This window comes from Crotalus tigris, unplaced genomic scaffold, assembly GCF_016545835.1.
Source record: "Crotalus tigris isolate CLP2741 ecotype Arizona unplaced genomic scaffold, ASM1654583v1 scf7180000017685.4511686, whole genome shotgun sequence".
Taxonomy (NCBI): domain Eukaryota; kingdom Metazoa; phylum Chordata; class Lepidosauria; order Squamata; family Viperidae; genus Crotalus; species Crotalus tigris.
Genome location: NW_024096565.1, coordinates 624,999 through 643,609, shown reverse-complemented (window position 1 = coordinate 643,609; position 18,611 = coordinate 624,999). Strand labels below are relative to the sequence as shown.

The window sequence follows — 18,611 nt, the reverse complement described above, 5'->3', positions numbered from 1 at the left end:
CTCTTATAACTCTCTTGCCTTCTAATGTGATTCTCTGTACAGTTTTGAGAACATAGGATGTCCAAAATTCAGGCAACAAATTACAATGAATTATTGCTTTATATAAAAATGGACATATCTGATTTAGATGAATCCATTATGTATGATGGTGTTAGAAGCATTCTTATGGCACAGGGGAATATTTTAGAATAAACATTCTTTTATATCATTTATAGTCACAAATTTCATAATTTGCTTCTTTCATACTCAGAAACATACATTCCCACAATTTAATAATCTCCAGTTTAACAACTCACTCAGCTTAATTATAATATATACATACATACATACATACATACATACATACATACATACATACATATATATAAAGTCAGTCAGATGAAAATAAAGAGCTCTGGGATGTAAGATAAAAGGCTTTTTTAAAATTAATTGCTGAGCTTTCGTTAACAACCTGTTAACATCATCAGAGCAAAGGGCTAAATGAGAAGGGGGAGTATGTGCATAAATTTACATAACAGTTAAAAAAAAACGATTGCAGTGAAACAAGTCAGCTGACAAGCGTGGCTTTCAAAATGGTCTTGAGACTGACTGCTCTGTGCCTTTAAGAGCTTCTTAAGCATGTTATGTGCACATGCCTCACTGCAACCGTTTTTTTAACTGTTATGTAAATTTATGCACATACTCCCCCTTCTCATTTAGCCCTTTGCTCTGATGATGTTAACAGGTTGTTAACGAAAGCTCAGCAATTAATAAAAAAAGCCTTTTATCTTACATCCCAGAGCTCTTTATTTTCATCTGATTGACTTTAAATGTCCATACCTGGGATTCCAATATTCAAAATTATTAAAGACATATATATTATGTATATTGTAAAGCAAATAAATAACGATCACCAGGAGAATAAATGAGAAAAACATTTAATAAAACCGAGCTTTCGTCAGAAGCTTCCGACGTCGTCAGGGTTAAAAGCAGTCATTGGGAAGAAGTTTATATATGATCACTAGGCGCCTGCATCCAGCTTCTGGACCTGGCTTCTTCCCAACGACTGCTTTTAACCCTGACAATGTCGGAAGCTTCTGACGAAAGCTAGGTTTTATTAAATGTTTTTCTCATTTATTCTCCTGGTGATCATTATTTATTTGTTTTACAATATGAATATACCCAGGAGTCGAATTTTTACCCACATTTCTAACCATATTTTATATATATATATATATATATATATATATATATATATATATATATATATATATATATATAATGTGTGTGTGTACACACAAACATATATAATATATATTAAATTTTTGAATTGCTAATATTTGGGGCAACAGGATGCATAAAAAAAACCCCACTCAAAACACACATACACACACACACACATATATATGAAAATACAACTGCAGCAAGCTCTGAATGTAGTATTCTAGACAAGCATAAAGAGCCAGAACTCTATTTTTCTGTCTCCATGGAGATTATTAATTAAGCAAAAAGATAATATCAATGATTACATATTAAAGAAAAATTACACTGAATCTAGGTAATAATCAGGTCTCATGGAAGGGAAAAGGAACAAGACATGCTATAATCTGTTCAAAATAACCTGAAGTAACTTCCAAGTGTTACAATATTTTGAATGAAATAATTTACATTAATGTATAACCTGAATTAGCTTCCACCATTTCACTGGAGCAATCAAATCCCTTGTTTTTTATATGCATTGCATTGAAAACGGAACCGTCCTGGCCACCACCTTTGACATTTTTAATCACCCTGCTTGTTAGACAGTAAACTTAATGTTACACTAAATTCACAAAACAGTGAGTTTGAAGTCCACATAAATGATTAGAACTGGAAGGTACATTTCATTCTCTTCTCCCATTTTTATTTCTGTAAATTTAGAAATGTGTAATGTGTATCTTTGATGGAGATTGTATTTGATTATCCTATTGGCTTGATAATATCCATGAGCTTAATTAAAAATATCAGAGGTGAGAATTTCCAATAACTTTTACCCTTCTAGTTTTTTTCTATCTGAAACCTATAGGCATTCAAACTCTACATAGAGCAGTTTCCCAATCTTGGCAACTTTAAAAGTCACTTCAACTCCCAGAATTCCCTAGCCAGCATTGCGAATTTGCCAAGATTGAGAAACCTTGACATAGAGCAATGTAATTTATTTTTGGATTTAATTGCACTTCATACTAAATAATTTCTTTAACTATGGTTTACTGATTGACCATATTATGGGTCAGCATGATGTGGAAATCCAATCTTTATCATTATCAGACTAAAATTTCAACAAGTGAAATATTTTAATGTGTTTCCTACTTACTACTAGAAAACAATATTGAAATCCAGCTTCCATGTAATGGTTTTCCCTTGTAGAAAAATCAGAATACCTTCATATTCCTATATTATTCAGAGGATTAGTTAAGAAATGTCACTGAACAGAAATTGCCTGCTCATTAAAATTCACAGCACAACTCTTTCTGCTGTGGTAGGTTTCAACTGCTGATAGAGCAATACTTAAAAAATTGGCTTGGCTGCAAAACAGCTGTTCATCAAAGCCACCACTTACAAGCAATTGGTGATAATAAGACATCATTATGATGTTACTGGATGGATGATATATTGAAAGCTGCCTTAACATATGCTTTATATAGCCTAGGTCAGAGGTAGGCAACCTTGGCTCTTTTATGACTCATGGACTTCAACTGGGAGTTGAAGTCCACAAGTCATAAAAGAGCCAAGGTTGCCTACCCCTGGCCTAGGTGGAATACCAACTATAATTGTTGATTCAAATGGTTGACCATCTAGACCAGGGGTGTCCAACTGCCAGTCCACGGGCCGATTGCATCATGTGGAGGCTGCGCCCACCCCAGCTCCGGCAATGAGAAAAAAGTCATTATAAGTTGCGGCACATCACGTGATGCGGTGAGTTTGACACCTGTGATCTAGACCTACCTTAAACTGTAACAAAAACAGAAACAATCATGAATCAATTCTGTTGCAAGAAGAGTACTTCTTTGTCTCAAAAATATTGCAAGAGATGGAAGACTATCAATCCACCTAATATAAAAAGTGATTTAGAAAGTTCTTGACATGATTTCTGAGACTAAATAACACTTGTAGCCACTGTGTATTTGTAGACTAGCTAACTGTCAGCCTGGACATAGGGCTGACAGTTTAGTTCCTCATCTAACCTGCCATTAGCTCACTCCCTCTATCTTTGGAATGTATGCTTATGGTTGCAGAATTATGATGGCATAGTGCCAGAAGAACTCTGCATATGCATATTCTCCATTAAGCCCCTGTTTTCAAGGTGACTAGGTTGGTTGATATATTAGTGTATCTTAATATAGAATTTTCTTGAGAGATTATGTTTTCAAATACCAGTTTAGCACTTAGGCAGTAAAATTAAACAATAAGAGTTGGAAGGGACATTGGCAGTCTTATAGTCCAATCCCCTGCTCAGGCAGACCATACACCATTCCAGACAAATGGAAATTTCTTTTAAACCTCTAGTGATGGAGTACCCAAGACTTCTGGAGGCAAGCTGTTCCACTGAATAATTGTTCTGATTGTCAGGAAATTTCTCCTTAATTCTAGGTTGAATCTCTGATTGATAAGCTTCCATCTGTTACTTCTTGTCCTGCCCCTTCAGGTGCTTTGGAGAATAGGTAGGCCCCTCTTCTCTATGATAGCCTCTCAAATATTGGAAGACTACTATCATGTCATGTATATATATATACACACACAGGAAAGAGGTTAAACAATTCAATTTGCAGCTGAGTCATAACAATAACAAAACAGAGTGATTTAAGTAGCATTATTCATATTGGCACAATGTCATTCTTTTTCTTTCCTCCTATATAATTTTAGCATACTCTCTAAGAAGAGTGACAGTATTAAAAATAAGTTCACTTCCACTGAAAGAGAGAAACATATAGTTAATCTTGAATGGTGATGATGCCACCTTACTTTTCTATTCTGTCCAGAATAGCATCAAAATATGAAGGAAGAAGAATCTTATGCTGGCAGTCATTTGTTCTGCAGGAGAGAATATCTTTTATATATTTATATTTATAGGATGAGGTCTGCTTATTCTCAGCAATATTCCTAACTCCCATCCATAACATGGCCCAAGTAAATATGCAGCCAGCTACTACAGGTTAGGTCTTCCTGTATCCTAGGTACAAATTCATTCTCACATTATAAGTTATGCTGAACCACATTATAAGTTATGCATGAGGTGAACTATCATGACTACTCCTCTTTGCAATGGAAGATTTATTGAGAAGAACATCTCTGCACAGAGAGTACAGAGGACACTATCCTTCTCTCTTGCTTTGAGTTTTAAAGAACACATCCCTGTGCACTTCCAAGTGTGGCCTTACCAAGGCATTGAAGAGTGGTATTAATACTTCACGTGATCTTGATTCTATCCCTCTGTTAATGCAGCCTAGCACTGTGTTGGCCTTTTTATGTAGTATTCCTGGGAGCTAAGCATCTTTCATTTAACAAGGATTAAAATCTTAAAATTCTCCATCTTATTGACAAGTCAAAACCACAATTTGGTTCTTAATGATTCTTGCTTTATAAATGTATTGTTCTTTCAATTTGCTTTTGTTTTGGAAGGGAGAAAAATGTGATGGGGTAGCTGGAATAATGACATAAAATAGATTCAACATTGAGGATGACAATCTTATTGTAGTTTGCAAAAAGTCTATAAGGCCTGCAGCAAGGAAACCTGGCTAATATCTTACATAAACAGGGAATATATTCTGATATATTGATGGAAACAAGTTAGATGCACTGCAACAAAAAAGCTCACCAAGCTCCCATGACTTCCATAATTTCTTTTGCAAAATATAAATGTCATTGTTCAGGCAAACACAGTGTATAAAAGGGAAAAGAAGCATTAACTATCTCGTAAAATAAATTGACTTTCTTCCACTCACTCTTTCAAATACTAGACAACTCTTTGGGGTCTGAGCAGTCTAGTCCTTCATATTACTGCAATTAATATCAGTTACCACAAATAAAAAATGACAGTTTCTAAATAAACTCTTGCCCCAACAGGACAGTAGTTGAGTATGATCTCCAATTGCCTTGAATATACAATTAACATTCTTGCTGAGTAAAGGCTTTGCTTTTTTTTGTACAAAAAAAATCATAGTTATTTTCTTTCAGAAAGACTGCAGATCATGATTCCCATATCCGAATGACTTTCTCCTTTTTTTTAAAAAAAGCACAAAAATATATTTCCTGCACATATAACTAACTATATATAACTATATGTATAATTGTGGATAGAAAAAAAATATAGTTTAGCCATTTCTCTGAACAATTTTGCATATGCCTGGCTCTTTTTCAAATGGAAAGCATTAAGTACTGTATTTTAATCTCCTACCTTTATGTCCCAGTTGTTTCATTTATAAATAACCACACATTTTGCTTCTAAGAATAAGCAAAACAGAACCTGCTACTCACCATCAAATTTCTTGTGCCTCGATACAAATGTGGTGCGGACAAAATGGCTTGTCTTGTCCATCAAATTCTCAAATTCCAGTTTGCTTTGCTGGCTTAGTTTGTCTTCCATTTCTGATGTGCAACATGTGTATTCCTGAGGACAGATTCTCAAGTGTTCCCCTGAAAGCATAGGACATGAATGCAAAGCATAAGGAAGAGCAAAGACAAATCCATACATAGGGTCACATTCTGTCATATACTGATATATTCAACAGGCATGTTTAACAATCAGTCTCCACAAGAGAATTTTATAATTTAAGATGTCACTGTCAAGATAAAGGTCCTGTTCCTAGGGCCTTCTTCTCTCCTTACTCACAGGACTATAGGATAGAGTTTCCCAGTAGATCGTAGTTTAGTGATTTGTTTGAACTGGGGGAAGCTAATCTTTTAAGTATTTGTTATATTAAGACATGGATCAGGAAGGATTTAAGTTTGATTTTTTTCAAAAAAAAAAAATATCTGTGGAATTCTACCTGCACACTGAGCTTCCTGCAATGCATTTTATTGGCAATAGTTAGCTATTAAATATTAATATAGATATCAGCTGATTTCTTTTTAGATAATGCCAAATAGATAATTATGAGCAGAAATGGAAGAAAAGTTTACAATTTTAAGCTACACTGATAAAAATGCAGTGAAAACAGTAATGAAAGCCTTTGCATTTAATTCTCCAGATTATCCCTTGATGTACCATGCCTACGTCTCTGCACAGCCCAGCTTACATTAATGCAATTTGCAAGTGGAAGCCAATTCTTTAACTTATGAAATTAAAATGCTCAGTTATTACATGAACTGTGACTTTCCAATTGAAGCTGTACTCTGGTTGTCAGAAATGTTTAGCTCAGCCTGCCGGGAGCAAAAAAATTCCATCATTGTGTACAGAAATATAACCGAGGGCTTGCCTCTTCAGTAAGAACTGTAAACTGTTTTTATTTTGTGTATAATGAATATTGATGAAAATCTCTATGTGCTCTTAAATGGCAAAGCTATAAGCTAAGGGTTGATACCAATCTTCCCAATTTAGTGTAGCACAGATGTGTTGGCAGTACATCTTTTGGAAGTACCAACCAGCATTTAATCCCAAAATATCTGGGATGGGAAAAGTTATTTTTTTTTAATTCACAGACATCAATCTGTTCCACTTGATCAATCTGGATATTTAAAATCTCACAAGTTATGGTATTTAAATTATTGATTACAGTACCACATAGATAAATACCATATTTTTCCATCTATAAGATGCACCCTTGTATAGACACTCTGGCATGCGAGTTTCTCCGTGCCAATCAGCTGTTCAGCGGAGCACGAAACAGCTGAGTTGGCAAATCTGGGAGTTTGGCCGGCCGATGATCTTGCCCCCTCCCGTTAGTGGCAAGCCCACAGGGGCTTGACAACTGCATCAGGTGGCATGGCAACCCACACAGGCATGTCCTGGGCTGTGGAGGTTACCATTATTTTTCCGTGTATAAGATGCTGCACTTGTATAAGATGCACCTGATTTTTGAACAGGATGTTTGCAGGAAAAAATAGCATCTTATACATAGAAAAATATGGTAATAACGTTGTTCACAGAGGGATAGTGGCTTAAACATTAATACCTCATGTAAGATGACCTGTAACAATTCAATAAATAATTCTAGAGGAATATGGCGGAGAAATCTTGAAAGAGGCATTGGCAATAATGGTTTTAATGCAATACTTTCCCTCAGATTGCAGAGGTTTATTTGATTACAAAATAAAACTGTAGTATGATAAGCTTATAACCCTATAGTGCGTTAATGTAACTACAACCTCAGTTGCTACATTAACAATATTTATTTTGCTAATGTTAGGCTAAACAGGAATTTGTTTCTTGCTTGATAGCTTTGATTGATTTATCAGCATTCTGGTCTGTTTCCACTGGATTGAAGAAAATGCTCCATCATTTTCAGGCTAACTGTAATTGGCCAATAAAGTTGAGCATAAAAGTTTCTTACGCAGAACCAGCACGAAAGAGAAACTGAGATCATTCTTCGTTGTCTTGGCCTTCTGTATGGAACTATGTATACCTAATGCATAAAGAAGAATTGATATGGGAAACAGACTAAGATGATCTTTAACTAAAGGTTGCCTATTTTTTTTTTAGGCTGTGCAATGCTGTAGGTTCAAGGCTAAAAGGTGCCTTGGCTTGACGAGGAGCGTGAACATCCATCCTTAAATAGTTGCACTGTCAGCTGTTGTGCTGTCCCAGGAAAAAACAAATTTGCTTTCAGAAATTGCAGATAGATGCTGAGTTTGCACACCTGGAATCCAAAGCAGCCTTCTGTCTGAATCCAAAGTGCTGCACTGCTTTATTTTTTGTATTCTAATTATAATTTTGGAACATTTATATAGCCATCCATCTTAAATTGTGTCAAGAGTTGAGTGTCAAGAGTTTTAAGACAGCTTATCATCTGAATGCTTCCCTTTCAAAGTTTCATAGGCCTCAGGATCCAATTTCTCCATTCCTTTCTTGTCTTTCTCATCTGTTTTCAGATGAAATCTTTTCTCAGCTAGTGAAGTATTTCCTGTCGGAACAAAGTCATCAAAATTTCCTTTAGTGGAACTTTGATTCTAAAAGCTGCAAGAGAGATGCTAAACTTGCACTTTTTTTGATTTGGACTAAAACATACCGTATTTTTCTGTGTATAAGACTCTGTTCAAAAAGCAGGTGTGTCTTATACAAGTGCAGCATCTTATACACGGAAAAATAATGGTAACCTCCGCAGCCCAGGGCATGCCTGTGTGGGTTGCCATGTTGCCTGGTGCAGGTGTCAAGCCCCTATGGGCTTGCCCCTAACAGGAGGGGGCAAGGGGCAAGATCATTGGCTGGCGGAACTTCCAGATTTTCCAGCTCAACTGTTCGGTGCTCCACCAAACAGCTGATTGGCATAGAGAAATCCACATGCCAGAGCGTCTTATACAAGGGTGCATCTTATAGATGGAAAAATACTGTATTTCTTTCCTTTCTTTTGCCAAACCAGCTCATTTTCTTGGTCAGAGTTTCCAAACCTTTTCCTCTAAAATGTTATTTAATGATTGATCTGGATATTTACAGAATTATTTTGCAGATTGCAATTGTGCTTTCCAGAAATTCATGGCATTTTACTCCAGGAAATTCTTTTTGTTCTCTGCTGTTATGACACTTACTGAAAAGATTATATGCTAGAAGTGGCATCGAATACAGTTGACCGGCTTTTCTTTCCCCAAAGGGTTTCCCCATAGAGAAATCTGATTGCTTTAAGTTATGCTGTGCCAGCACTATGCCAGACAAAAATGAGAATTAATTCAGCCAGTGTCCCTATTAAAACTTGATAAACTGCAGTGTTTCAGATTAAAGATGGTAGCTCTCTCTTCTTTCTCTTTGTGGCTCATATTATATAAATCAAGTCCATCTTCTGCTGCAAATTCAACCTCTAGTGTTCAACCCCCAAATTTATTACTGTCCTAATCTTACATCTTTCTGCACTTGCTCCATTTTGACAAGCTTTTAGTACAGGTTTTGGTAAAATCTATATACCTAGAACAGTATGACAGTTTATAAGCATTGTGACTTTATGTTCAAATGCAGATAATTGTGGTTATTCAACTGCAACCTTCCTGTGAGGTCCCTATAATAAATGAAGCAGCCCTAAACATTTAATATTTTATCAAAGAATAACTGTTGTATTGTGAAAATGAAGTAGGTGAGGGTAGAAGAGAAATCTGATACATATTTTAATAAAGAGATTGCTAATTAAGATTTCCTAAGGAATCAAGCAAACAAGAAAGTAGATATACTTTGATCACTGTGCTTTTCGGCATTAGGCAATGAGGTTCTTCACGTAACAAGTTTGTCAAAAATGCACACAAAATGTATACTGCAAAGGAACTGTGTGTCAAATGCTGAAATATATATGAACAAGCATTTTATTCGAATATACTCTTGGCCAAGATTAGGGATGGATTAACCTTTCAATATGATTTTACTTAGCATCTATTTTTCAACACTAATTTTCTTTAGTTTATCCTGGGTTATCACATCAGTTTACATTGCTTTTCTAAAAGTATGGCTGGAACATTTTTTCAAATATACACATATAGGTACAGTATGTAACTTTCTAATAATTGTAGATGTATAACCACTGATCATCATTTAAGCCATAGAATTCAGAAAAAAAATGGATAGTCACAGATACATAGATGAATTTCTTATTGGAACTTACATGAAAATGTAATATAATGTAATTTTAAATAAGAGTGGAGAGGAGTGGAGATTGAAGAGTGGAGTGGAGTGGAGTGGAATAGAGAGTAGAGTAGAGTAGAGTAGAGTAGAGTAGAGTAGCTTTATTTTGCCACGTGTGATTTTCTCCAGTATAGAACCACTCAGTGCACATGCAAAGCAATAGAATAATAATAATGCCAATACAAGGGGGAGGGGAGAGTAAAGGAGTTAGTAGAATATAGCCACACTACATGAGTTTAAATAATAATAATAATAATAATAATAATAATAATAATAATAATAGTAATAATACAGCCACACTACACAAATTTATATACATAAACATTTACAGCACTGAATTAGGTATTTACCAGAGTGATGGCACGAGGGGAAAAAAACTGCCCCTATGTCTACTAGTTATTTTGGCATACGATGCCCTATTGCCAGCGTCCCCAATCCCCATGTTGTGTATAGCCAGCGTCCCAATCCCCATTCTGGTCTATGGCCCATTGAAAACTGGGCCACGCAAGCAGCAGGTGAGCATATGAAGCTTCATTTCCTCATGCATGGGAGCTAGGTTGCACATGCAAAACCATTTTCAGCTCCTCCCCACTGCTGCTGCCACCGCTGATGCTGCCAGTCTGTGGAGCCAGAATAGTTAGGGACCACTGCCCTATCGCATCAATAAATATAATTTTATTAGATATATAAATATGTAAATATTTTATACATTCATTATACGTGCATTTATTATATAACAATTATATAAATATAAATATTAATATATTTATATTTATGGATAGCTTGTATAGTTTTATTTCTATAAATATAAATAAAATTATATTTAATATAAATAAAATTATGTTTCATTTTAATGTAAAATACATTAAAAGGTCAATCAAATATATTTCTTAGGTTTTGCAGCCCAAAACAGTCAGAAACTAGATAGAACATTGGGAAATTAAGATCTCGGAGCATGTGAAACTGTGAGCAATGACAAATCTATCTCATCCTTTCCCATTCCTGGAGCAAGGGCAAAACAGCTCTCTGAACTCCTCAGGCTGGACATCAAACTGAGCCAAAGACCTAAATGATTGATAGTACCAAGAGTCTTCTCTGGCAGGTGTCCCTGATGTTTACATCTAAGTTGAACTCCTACCAATATATCTCAGTTCACAAGTTCAAGATCCAGAATGAGTTGAAGTCACCACACCAAGCCTGAAGAAACACCTGACTGAGTTAAATAAAGCTGCAAAATGTGCACAGCCAATTTATTTATGAGTAACTGCATTGAAATTAATGGGGCTTACTCCAGAGTAGATTGTCCTAAATACTGCCAAAATATAAACTCAGCTTTTTGGTTCTCCCACTTCTGAAATCTTACTAAAGTTCTGGCTACAGACATTAATGATAATGACACCCTATCATCATCATACAAACTTACTTGATTTTCACATGACATAAATATTACAACTAGAGATTTTTTTTAATGATTTACTCAAGGTTAGCTTTCTCTCTAACCCAAGTTTGAAACTAATTATTAACTTAATAATATATTCTTTTCCATTTGAATCTATTAAATTTGCATAAAAGCTTTGAAAAGAACAATACAATCATTTCTGATCTTCTTTCTTTAATCCAAGTGTGGGCAATACCAAAGGCATACATCAGCTGGATGTATGCCTTTGGTACTGATGGTATATTCCATCAGGATGGAAACTAATCAAGGGGAGAAGCAACCTAAAACTAAGAAGAAACTTCCTAACAGTGAGAATAATTAACCACTGGAACAGCTTGCCTTCAGAAGTTGTGGGTGCTCAATCATTGGAGGTATTGAAGAAGAGACTGGACAGCCAGTTGTTTGGAATGATATAGGGTCTCCTGCATGAGCAGGTGGTTGGACTACAAGACCTCCAAGGTCCCTTCCAACTTATTATGTTCTACTAGCTGGATCCTGATACATTTTGGAAATTCATAAAACATGATATTTTCTCTTTTCCTTTTAATAATTCATGCAAATGTAGGGTCAGGGACAATATGGAAGGCTCTGATGGAGAAGAGAATAGATAGGAGCTTTCTTAAGCTAAAACAGTGGTGGCAAACCTATGGCACACGTGCCAGAGGTGGCACTTGGAGCCCTCTCTGTGGGCACGCATGCCATTGCCCCAGGCTCGTCTCCCCCTGAGGCCCCCTCCTCTCCAGAAGCCCCCCTGGATGACATTCGCCCCCTGGCGTGGCCTGCACAGAGAAACGCAGCCAAGGACATAGTTGGGCAGCAGGGACAAGACTCTGCCCTCATGGTCCATAGCATGCAGATGATGCTGCGGGGTATGGGCGGAGGGTGTAGCTGCCGTGGCACTGCAGGGCTGCCTGGATGATCTGCTATGGCTGGCCATTGAGGCAGTGGGCAGGGAGAGCAGGGGGTGGGTAGGGGTGGAGCAGGCAGGGTGGGAGGTGGAGCGGGGGGGTTGGGGGCACTCAGTCTCTAAAAGATTCGCCATCACTGAGCTAAAGTTTCTTAGAATCCATGTCAAAGTGTGACTGATTCTCATATTTTTCTACTACTTCCTACAGCAAATGGAATCTGTTCTTGGCATACACAGGACTTCTTTCATTGAAACTCAAAATAATCTTTACAGGAAAATTGGAATAGAAAAGACTTGCTTGAGGACACCCAGTGAACAGATTAAATTGGCAGGATCTAAGATTGTGTGTCCCCTGTCACACCTTTAGCCTCTTTACTCTTTCAGTACAAAACAAATCAGCAGGGAAGAAAAAAAAATAGTTCAAACTCCGTTAGGAAAAACTTGTTGGGATTGAGATGCTTGGTAACAGCTTGCATGATATTCACCTTGTTCCTTTATTGCCTGCTGCTGTATTGTTTTAACTTGGTCACTGAATTTCATAAAGAAATAGGAGTCAAATTATATGTTGAAATCCCACCATCTTTGGCACTTGTAATTTATATAACCAAAGGTTGGAAAGTTATCCTTCCAATGGGGGAAAAAATCCTTTCTTAACAACATTATTCTACTTGAAACTCTTAACTACATATATCACAATGTTATTTTTTACAATATTAATTTTATTTTCTAATAAGTGCACTGGGTGTTTAATCATCTATATCAGAATTTCAGATAGTTCAATATATTTAAATCTACAGACAGAGGGAATTTCTGTCATAACTAAAAGGTCAAATTAGAAGTGAAAGAAGCAACAAAACAGTCCACTATGTTGGACCTAGTATTTATTTTATTTATTTATCAAATTTATATACTGCTTGTCCCATAGTGCAAGGTGACACTGAGCATCTTGCAATGTAATCAAATATATGGGAACTAAAACAATTATAAAAGCAAATTAAAATTACAAGTGATTAAATTAAAAACTATGGATTAATTACAAAGCCTGAAGAAGATGCTAGAAAAGAAAAAGGGGAAAGTATATAAAACAGGAAGGGTTTACAACCCAAACAACTAGTTTACAACTACAAACTGTTAGGGTCATGTCAAAAATGTTAAAAAGCATAGAATGCACTGAGGCTTATGAAAAATAAGCCTAAAAACAAATGGAAGTCAAAGAAACTGTAGGTTTGTTGCAAGGTGAAAGATGAACTTGTAATGGGTAAAGAGAAGAAGTAGAATACCTTAATTGACATTTTATTGTATATCTGTCATTGAGCAAGGCACTAAACAGCATAATTGTGTGCACTTGGATAGGAATGCAAAAGTTAATGTGAACATGCATAGGTTTATCATGACCTCTCTCCTACTTTGGAAGCAACTAGTTTAATAGAACAGGGGAACTCTGTAGACAAAATCTAATTTTATCTCAGCAAAGATTCTCATGAGATCTTCAGGAATAACATGATAAAAATGGGCTACATAATGTAATTGTTCAGTGGTTTTCAATTGGCAAAAATGACAATAACAACTGTTATTCAGTGGCACAGGTTCCCTTATGAACTGGAAAGTTTCTATTCACCCAAATGCTTTACTAATGTTGTGTGGGATATCTCCTGTGGGCCATTCTATCTTCGATTATATGATTAAGAAAGATTTAAAAGGGTTCTAACAACAAGTAAAACTCCATAGATTTGTAAGAGTCTATAAGCCACGTTTCCCACCCCCTATGATAGCTCAAGTTTGGTGTGTTGTGGTGGGTCTGAGGAGGTTTTATGTAAAGTTTGGAAAATGGATGACAAAAGGACAGTAATTGATATTTGAGCCAATGTTTGATGGAGACTGGATGGGGAGATGATGGTACTGATAAATGCTTGTATTTGATGAGGAAGCAGAAAGAGAAGTAAAATGAGGGAATGGCAAAAAAGAATGGCATGAGTAGTGAAGAAAGAAAGGAAAGAGAGGTAAAAATACTGGAGAATGGAAAGCAAGCTAAACTAACCAAGAGCCCTGGAGATGATTTTGGATGAATGGAGTTTGATGAACTACTGGCAACTGCGTAAGTCTGGCTTCTGGAAATAAATAGTCCTAGAGCTTCCGGCATATTAGGCACCACTGGATTTGGCTGCCTGGATATGAATGAGAAGGCCAAACTTTTGGGCTGGGCCTCCAGGCAGTAGATAGGGCTTGGTACTCTGGCTGCCCTACAGTTCCAATGAATGTTGCCTTATACATGTATTCAAGTTTCTTAACTATTTTCCAAATTGTCTTGTTTAGATATTTCAGTTTTTATTTTTCCATGAATAAATAACAGAATCACAAATACACATATTAAAAACATCTCAGATAATATAACATATATGTACAGAAAAAATAGATAAATAGACAAAAATAAACAAAACCTTGTTTCACCTGTTTAATAAAAAGTGGATCATTTAATGCTGTATTTAAATAATATCTTGAAAAACAGTACCAATTTTCCTTATAACAATAGACATATTACTGTGGTGCAATCAGGTATTGTAACAAGATTTATGTTACATTTATCTATCCATTCAGATCATGACACTAAAAAAATGCTTAAAAAACAAGTCAGATACAGAGTTGAAAAAAAAGTATACTTGAAATAATGTTTTAAAAGTGATCATATAAACACTTTACGAAATTAAATTCCTGTATAGAAGCATACAGGAACCTTCATATATAAAAATTAAATTTACCTGGAACAATACTACAGCTTAATAAAGATTATAAAATTTAATTAAAATCTCTAGACAAAATTGTCTGACCCAAAGCTAAAATAAAAGTTATTCAAAATATCTAAGTAAAACATCTGGCTGATCCTTATTAGGCCCACAGTGCAATAAATAAAATGTGATTATTAGAACATTTAGTCTCCAATATGTCCTTCTGGAGCTATTATTATTTGTCTCTCTACAAATGTTGAAGACTTGTTAATTAAAGTTATAACACTCCTGCAGTTTTTGAATTTCCACTAATATATATTTATCTGTTTCTACTTGGATTTCACTGATTTAATGATGTACAAATTCAGAATTAGAACAGATGATAGATGACAGCTATAGATAGACAGACAGATAGACAGACAGACAGACAGACAGATAGATAGAATATTTTATTTTATACACTTTCTTGGAATTCTTTAATGAATAATTGAAATCTAAAACAGTAATTAAAGATGGAAGCTACTTATTTTTTTCTTTCTAGCTCGCTTCTTATAATCCTGGCCACAGTGTTTCTTTGAATTATGGGCAAGATAACTCGACTTGTATTAGTGAATGTTATTAAAAAGAAAATTTGAAATGTGCAAAACTTCTTGTTCAAGGAGCTATATTCTACTTTGGTTAGAGCTCTGATCAGCAGTCTAAATGGTGAATCCAAGGGCTAACAAATCTGGGTTGCAAAAATCTAGAATATCTCTAGTTGGGAGCAAAGAGTTGGCTTCATAGTATCATATCAGACTCAGAAATAAATTTGGAGATCATCTGGTCCAATAGCCTGCCCTATGTAGGAATCCCCTACTGCAGCAAACCCAAAAAAATGTGCACCCAGTTTCTCTTTAAGGAGAATCTATACTCCCAACACACTCTGTCCCATTGCTGTACACTTTTACAGTTAGCAAAATGTTCCTGAACTGTAATGAAAATCTACTTCTTTGCAATTTAAACCCATTGTTTCTCTTTCTGCCTTCCTGAACAGGACTGAACAATTCTGCCCGCTCCAACAATTCCTGATAGTTTTTTGTTCCTTCCAGGTCCCTTATCTAATAAATGCCAACACAAAATCTATGATGTGAATATTATTACTGCTTGCCAGAGTTTCTCATTCTTTTATATTCTACCTCCAAATTTATGAGCATATTACCATCTGTGCTGCAGGTGACTTACAACTGTCTTGGCATGGCTCTCTGAGCGTACAGTGTACATGTACATAAGCCTATATGAGCACTACTGAAAAAAAGAGAAAGAGCATATAAGTGTGAGTCTGAGTTGGCAAGCATTTGATCCAGCATTACACTTCTAAACGAGACTTGAATATTGTTTTTCATCCAGTAGTAATGGGTACAACAGGAAGGTACTGGTTGATCATGAAAGACCAGGTCAAAACCACATTCTTGAACAATCAAGCATTTAACCCCTTTATATTTTACATCATATGAACAACGGTTGCGGGAATTGGGTATGGTGAGTCTAGAGAAAAGAAGGATTAGGAGTGACATGATAGCACCATTGCAGTATTTGAGGGGCTGCCACAAAGAAGATGAGTCAACTTATTTTCCAAAGCACCAGAAGGTAAGACAAGAAGCAATGGACAGAAACTAATCAAGGAGAGAAACAATCTGGAATTAAAGAGAAACTTTCTAATAATTAACCAATGGAATAGCTTGCCTTCAGAGATTATTGGTGCTTCATCACCAGAGGTTTTTAATAAAAGACTGGACAGCCACTTATCTGAAATGGTATAGGGTCTCCTGCTTGAGGAGGGGGTTGGACTAGAAGATCTCCAAGGTCCCTTTCAGCTCTATTCTGATTGTTGAACATAGCTTTCCAATCAGTTGTAGTACTTTCCCTCTCTGTGCATGAATAGGGTCTTGCGAGAGGGCACATAAGCACCCAAAGCTGTCTCTTCCCCCCCCAACTCCTCAGTCCCCCAAAGCAATGTCTCCATTCATGACTTTAATATAGTAGGGAATATCAAGCATATCAAGTGGCAGATGCTTTTCCAACATTAGCTCATCAAACTGACAAATTGTGAGGAGCTGCAAGGTGGCACATTGTTCCAAGAGACATATTTTTTTAGTATATTGTAGCCTGTTTAAAGTTGCTGTCTATGTTTTTGTAATGCCCATCATTAAAAAAGAGAAAGAACCATGCATACAAAGGTCTAACATTCCTGTTGTCTCTTTCAGAATGGCTGATCCCATGACTGGCTGTGCTGCAGCCACGGAAGAGCAGCATCCTAAAAAAAACAATTCCATTATTAAGAATTGGTTCCATTCAGTCTCAGCTTTAAGGCACATTTGACTTTATTCCTTCCCATTCAGTGTAATGCTGAATGAAACATGTTCTGCATACTGTTTCGGAAAGCATTGTGGATCGGGAATCTAATGAATTTGATCTAATGATTCATCTAAAGGGAACATATGTCCTGATGATCGAATTGAAATCCAGCACTCAGCAGGTCCTCAAAGCCATGAAAGTTCTAAAGGAAACCACTAGGCTATGGGATAAGCATGTGACCAAAACCATGAATATTTTTATAATTTCTATATTTCTATATCTTCTATGCCAGCTTCCTTTTATGTAACTAAATGAAAGTATAAATATCTGACTTACACTGTGTTCGAGGTTCTTCTACCTTTAAGGAGGACACGTCTTTATTCAGCTCAATACATGTGTTCAGCTTATGAAGAAAAATCCAGGCTTCACCTTTTATTCTTTACTGAATCATATCTGAATCCCTGCATAAGAGCATCTTAGGCATATTTGTACCATAAGTCCTCAGAGGACTTGGTGAGTATGATTAGGTCCCGCCTATGCTTTCAAAAACATATCCAAGAGTCTTCAACTCAACTATTTTAAGTAATTCCAGAAAACTTCCAGAATATATATATATATATATATATATATATATATATATATATATATATATATATATATGTGGAGGTGTGTTCTGATTGGTTAGGGGCTTGGTTGTGCTCTGATTGGATGGGGGATTGGCTGTGCTCTGATTGGATGGGGGAGTGTTCTGTTTGGGTGGGGGCTTTGTAGTGCTCAGGTTAGTCTGAGTTGCAGGGAGATGTGAGATGGTGAGCTGCATTGCTGTTGTTTGGCTTTGCGTTCATGGTAGTGCCTCATCATCATGGTGGGTGTCAGTTTGCTTCATATATGGATTGGAGGGGTTTAAAGTGGCTAATGATGCAGCTGTGGTCTGGCTTCTGGTTTGTGGTTGTGCCTCATCATCGGTGTGGCTTTGGGTTTGCTTTTTGCGTGGATGTGTGGTGGTGACATCCTGTATGGTTTTCATGAGTGTGGGTCTGGTGTCATTCTTTATGTTAGGGACTCATTTGTCAATAAGGATGGGTTTCAAAATGGCTGGTAGGCGGGCGGTATCATCTTGTTTGTTCATTCTGTGTGGATGTTTTTCTATCTCAATGGCTTCTCTGATTATTCTGTTATTAAAGTGTTCAGTTTTGGCGATAGTTCTGGTCTTTTTAAAGTCAATTTCATGTCCTGTGATTTTAAAGTGTTGGACCAGGGAAGAAGTTGGTTCCTCTTTTTTGACTGAGTTCTTATGTTCTTCAATGCATGCACTTATTCTTCTGTTGGTTTGCTGGATGTATGTGGTGGGACAAGCGGTGCATGGGATTTTGTATACTCCTTGATTTTCTAATTCAATTTTGTCTTTGGGGTTTCATAGGATGGTGGATATTT

At 36.3% G+C, this 18,611-nt stretch overlaps 1 protein-coding gene across 3 annotated transcripts in view; it reads right to left on the bottom strand.

Annotated features, from left to right (window-relative positions):
• Positions 1-18,611, bottom strand: part of GPC6 (glypican 6) — an 818,259-nt gene that overhangs the window by 571,717 nt on the left and 227,931 nt on the right. For all 3 annotated transcript variants that reach the window (XM_039337642.1, XM_039337643.1, XM_039337644.1), the window contains exon 2: positions 5,494-5,652. In XM_039337642.1, the coding sequence (XP_039193576.1) occupies positions 5,494-5,652 (159 nt within the window). The remainder of the gene's footprint in view (positions 1-5,493; positions 5,653-18,611) is intronic.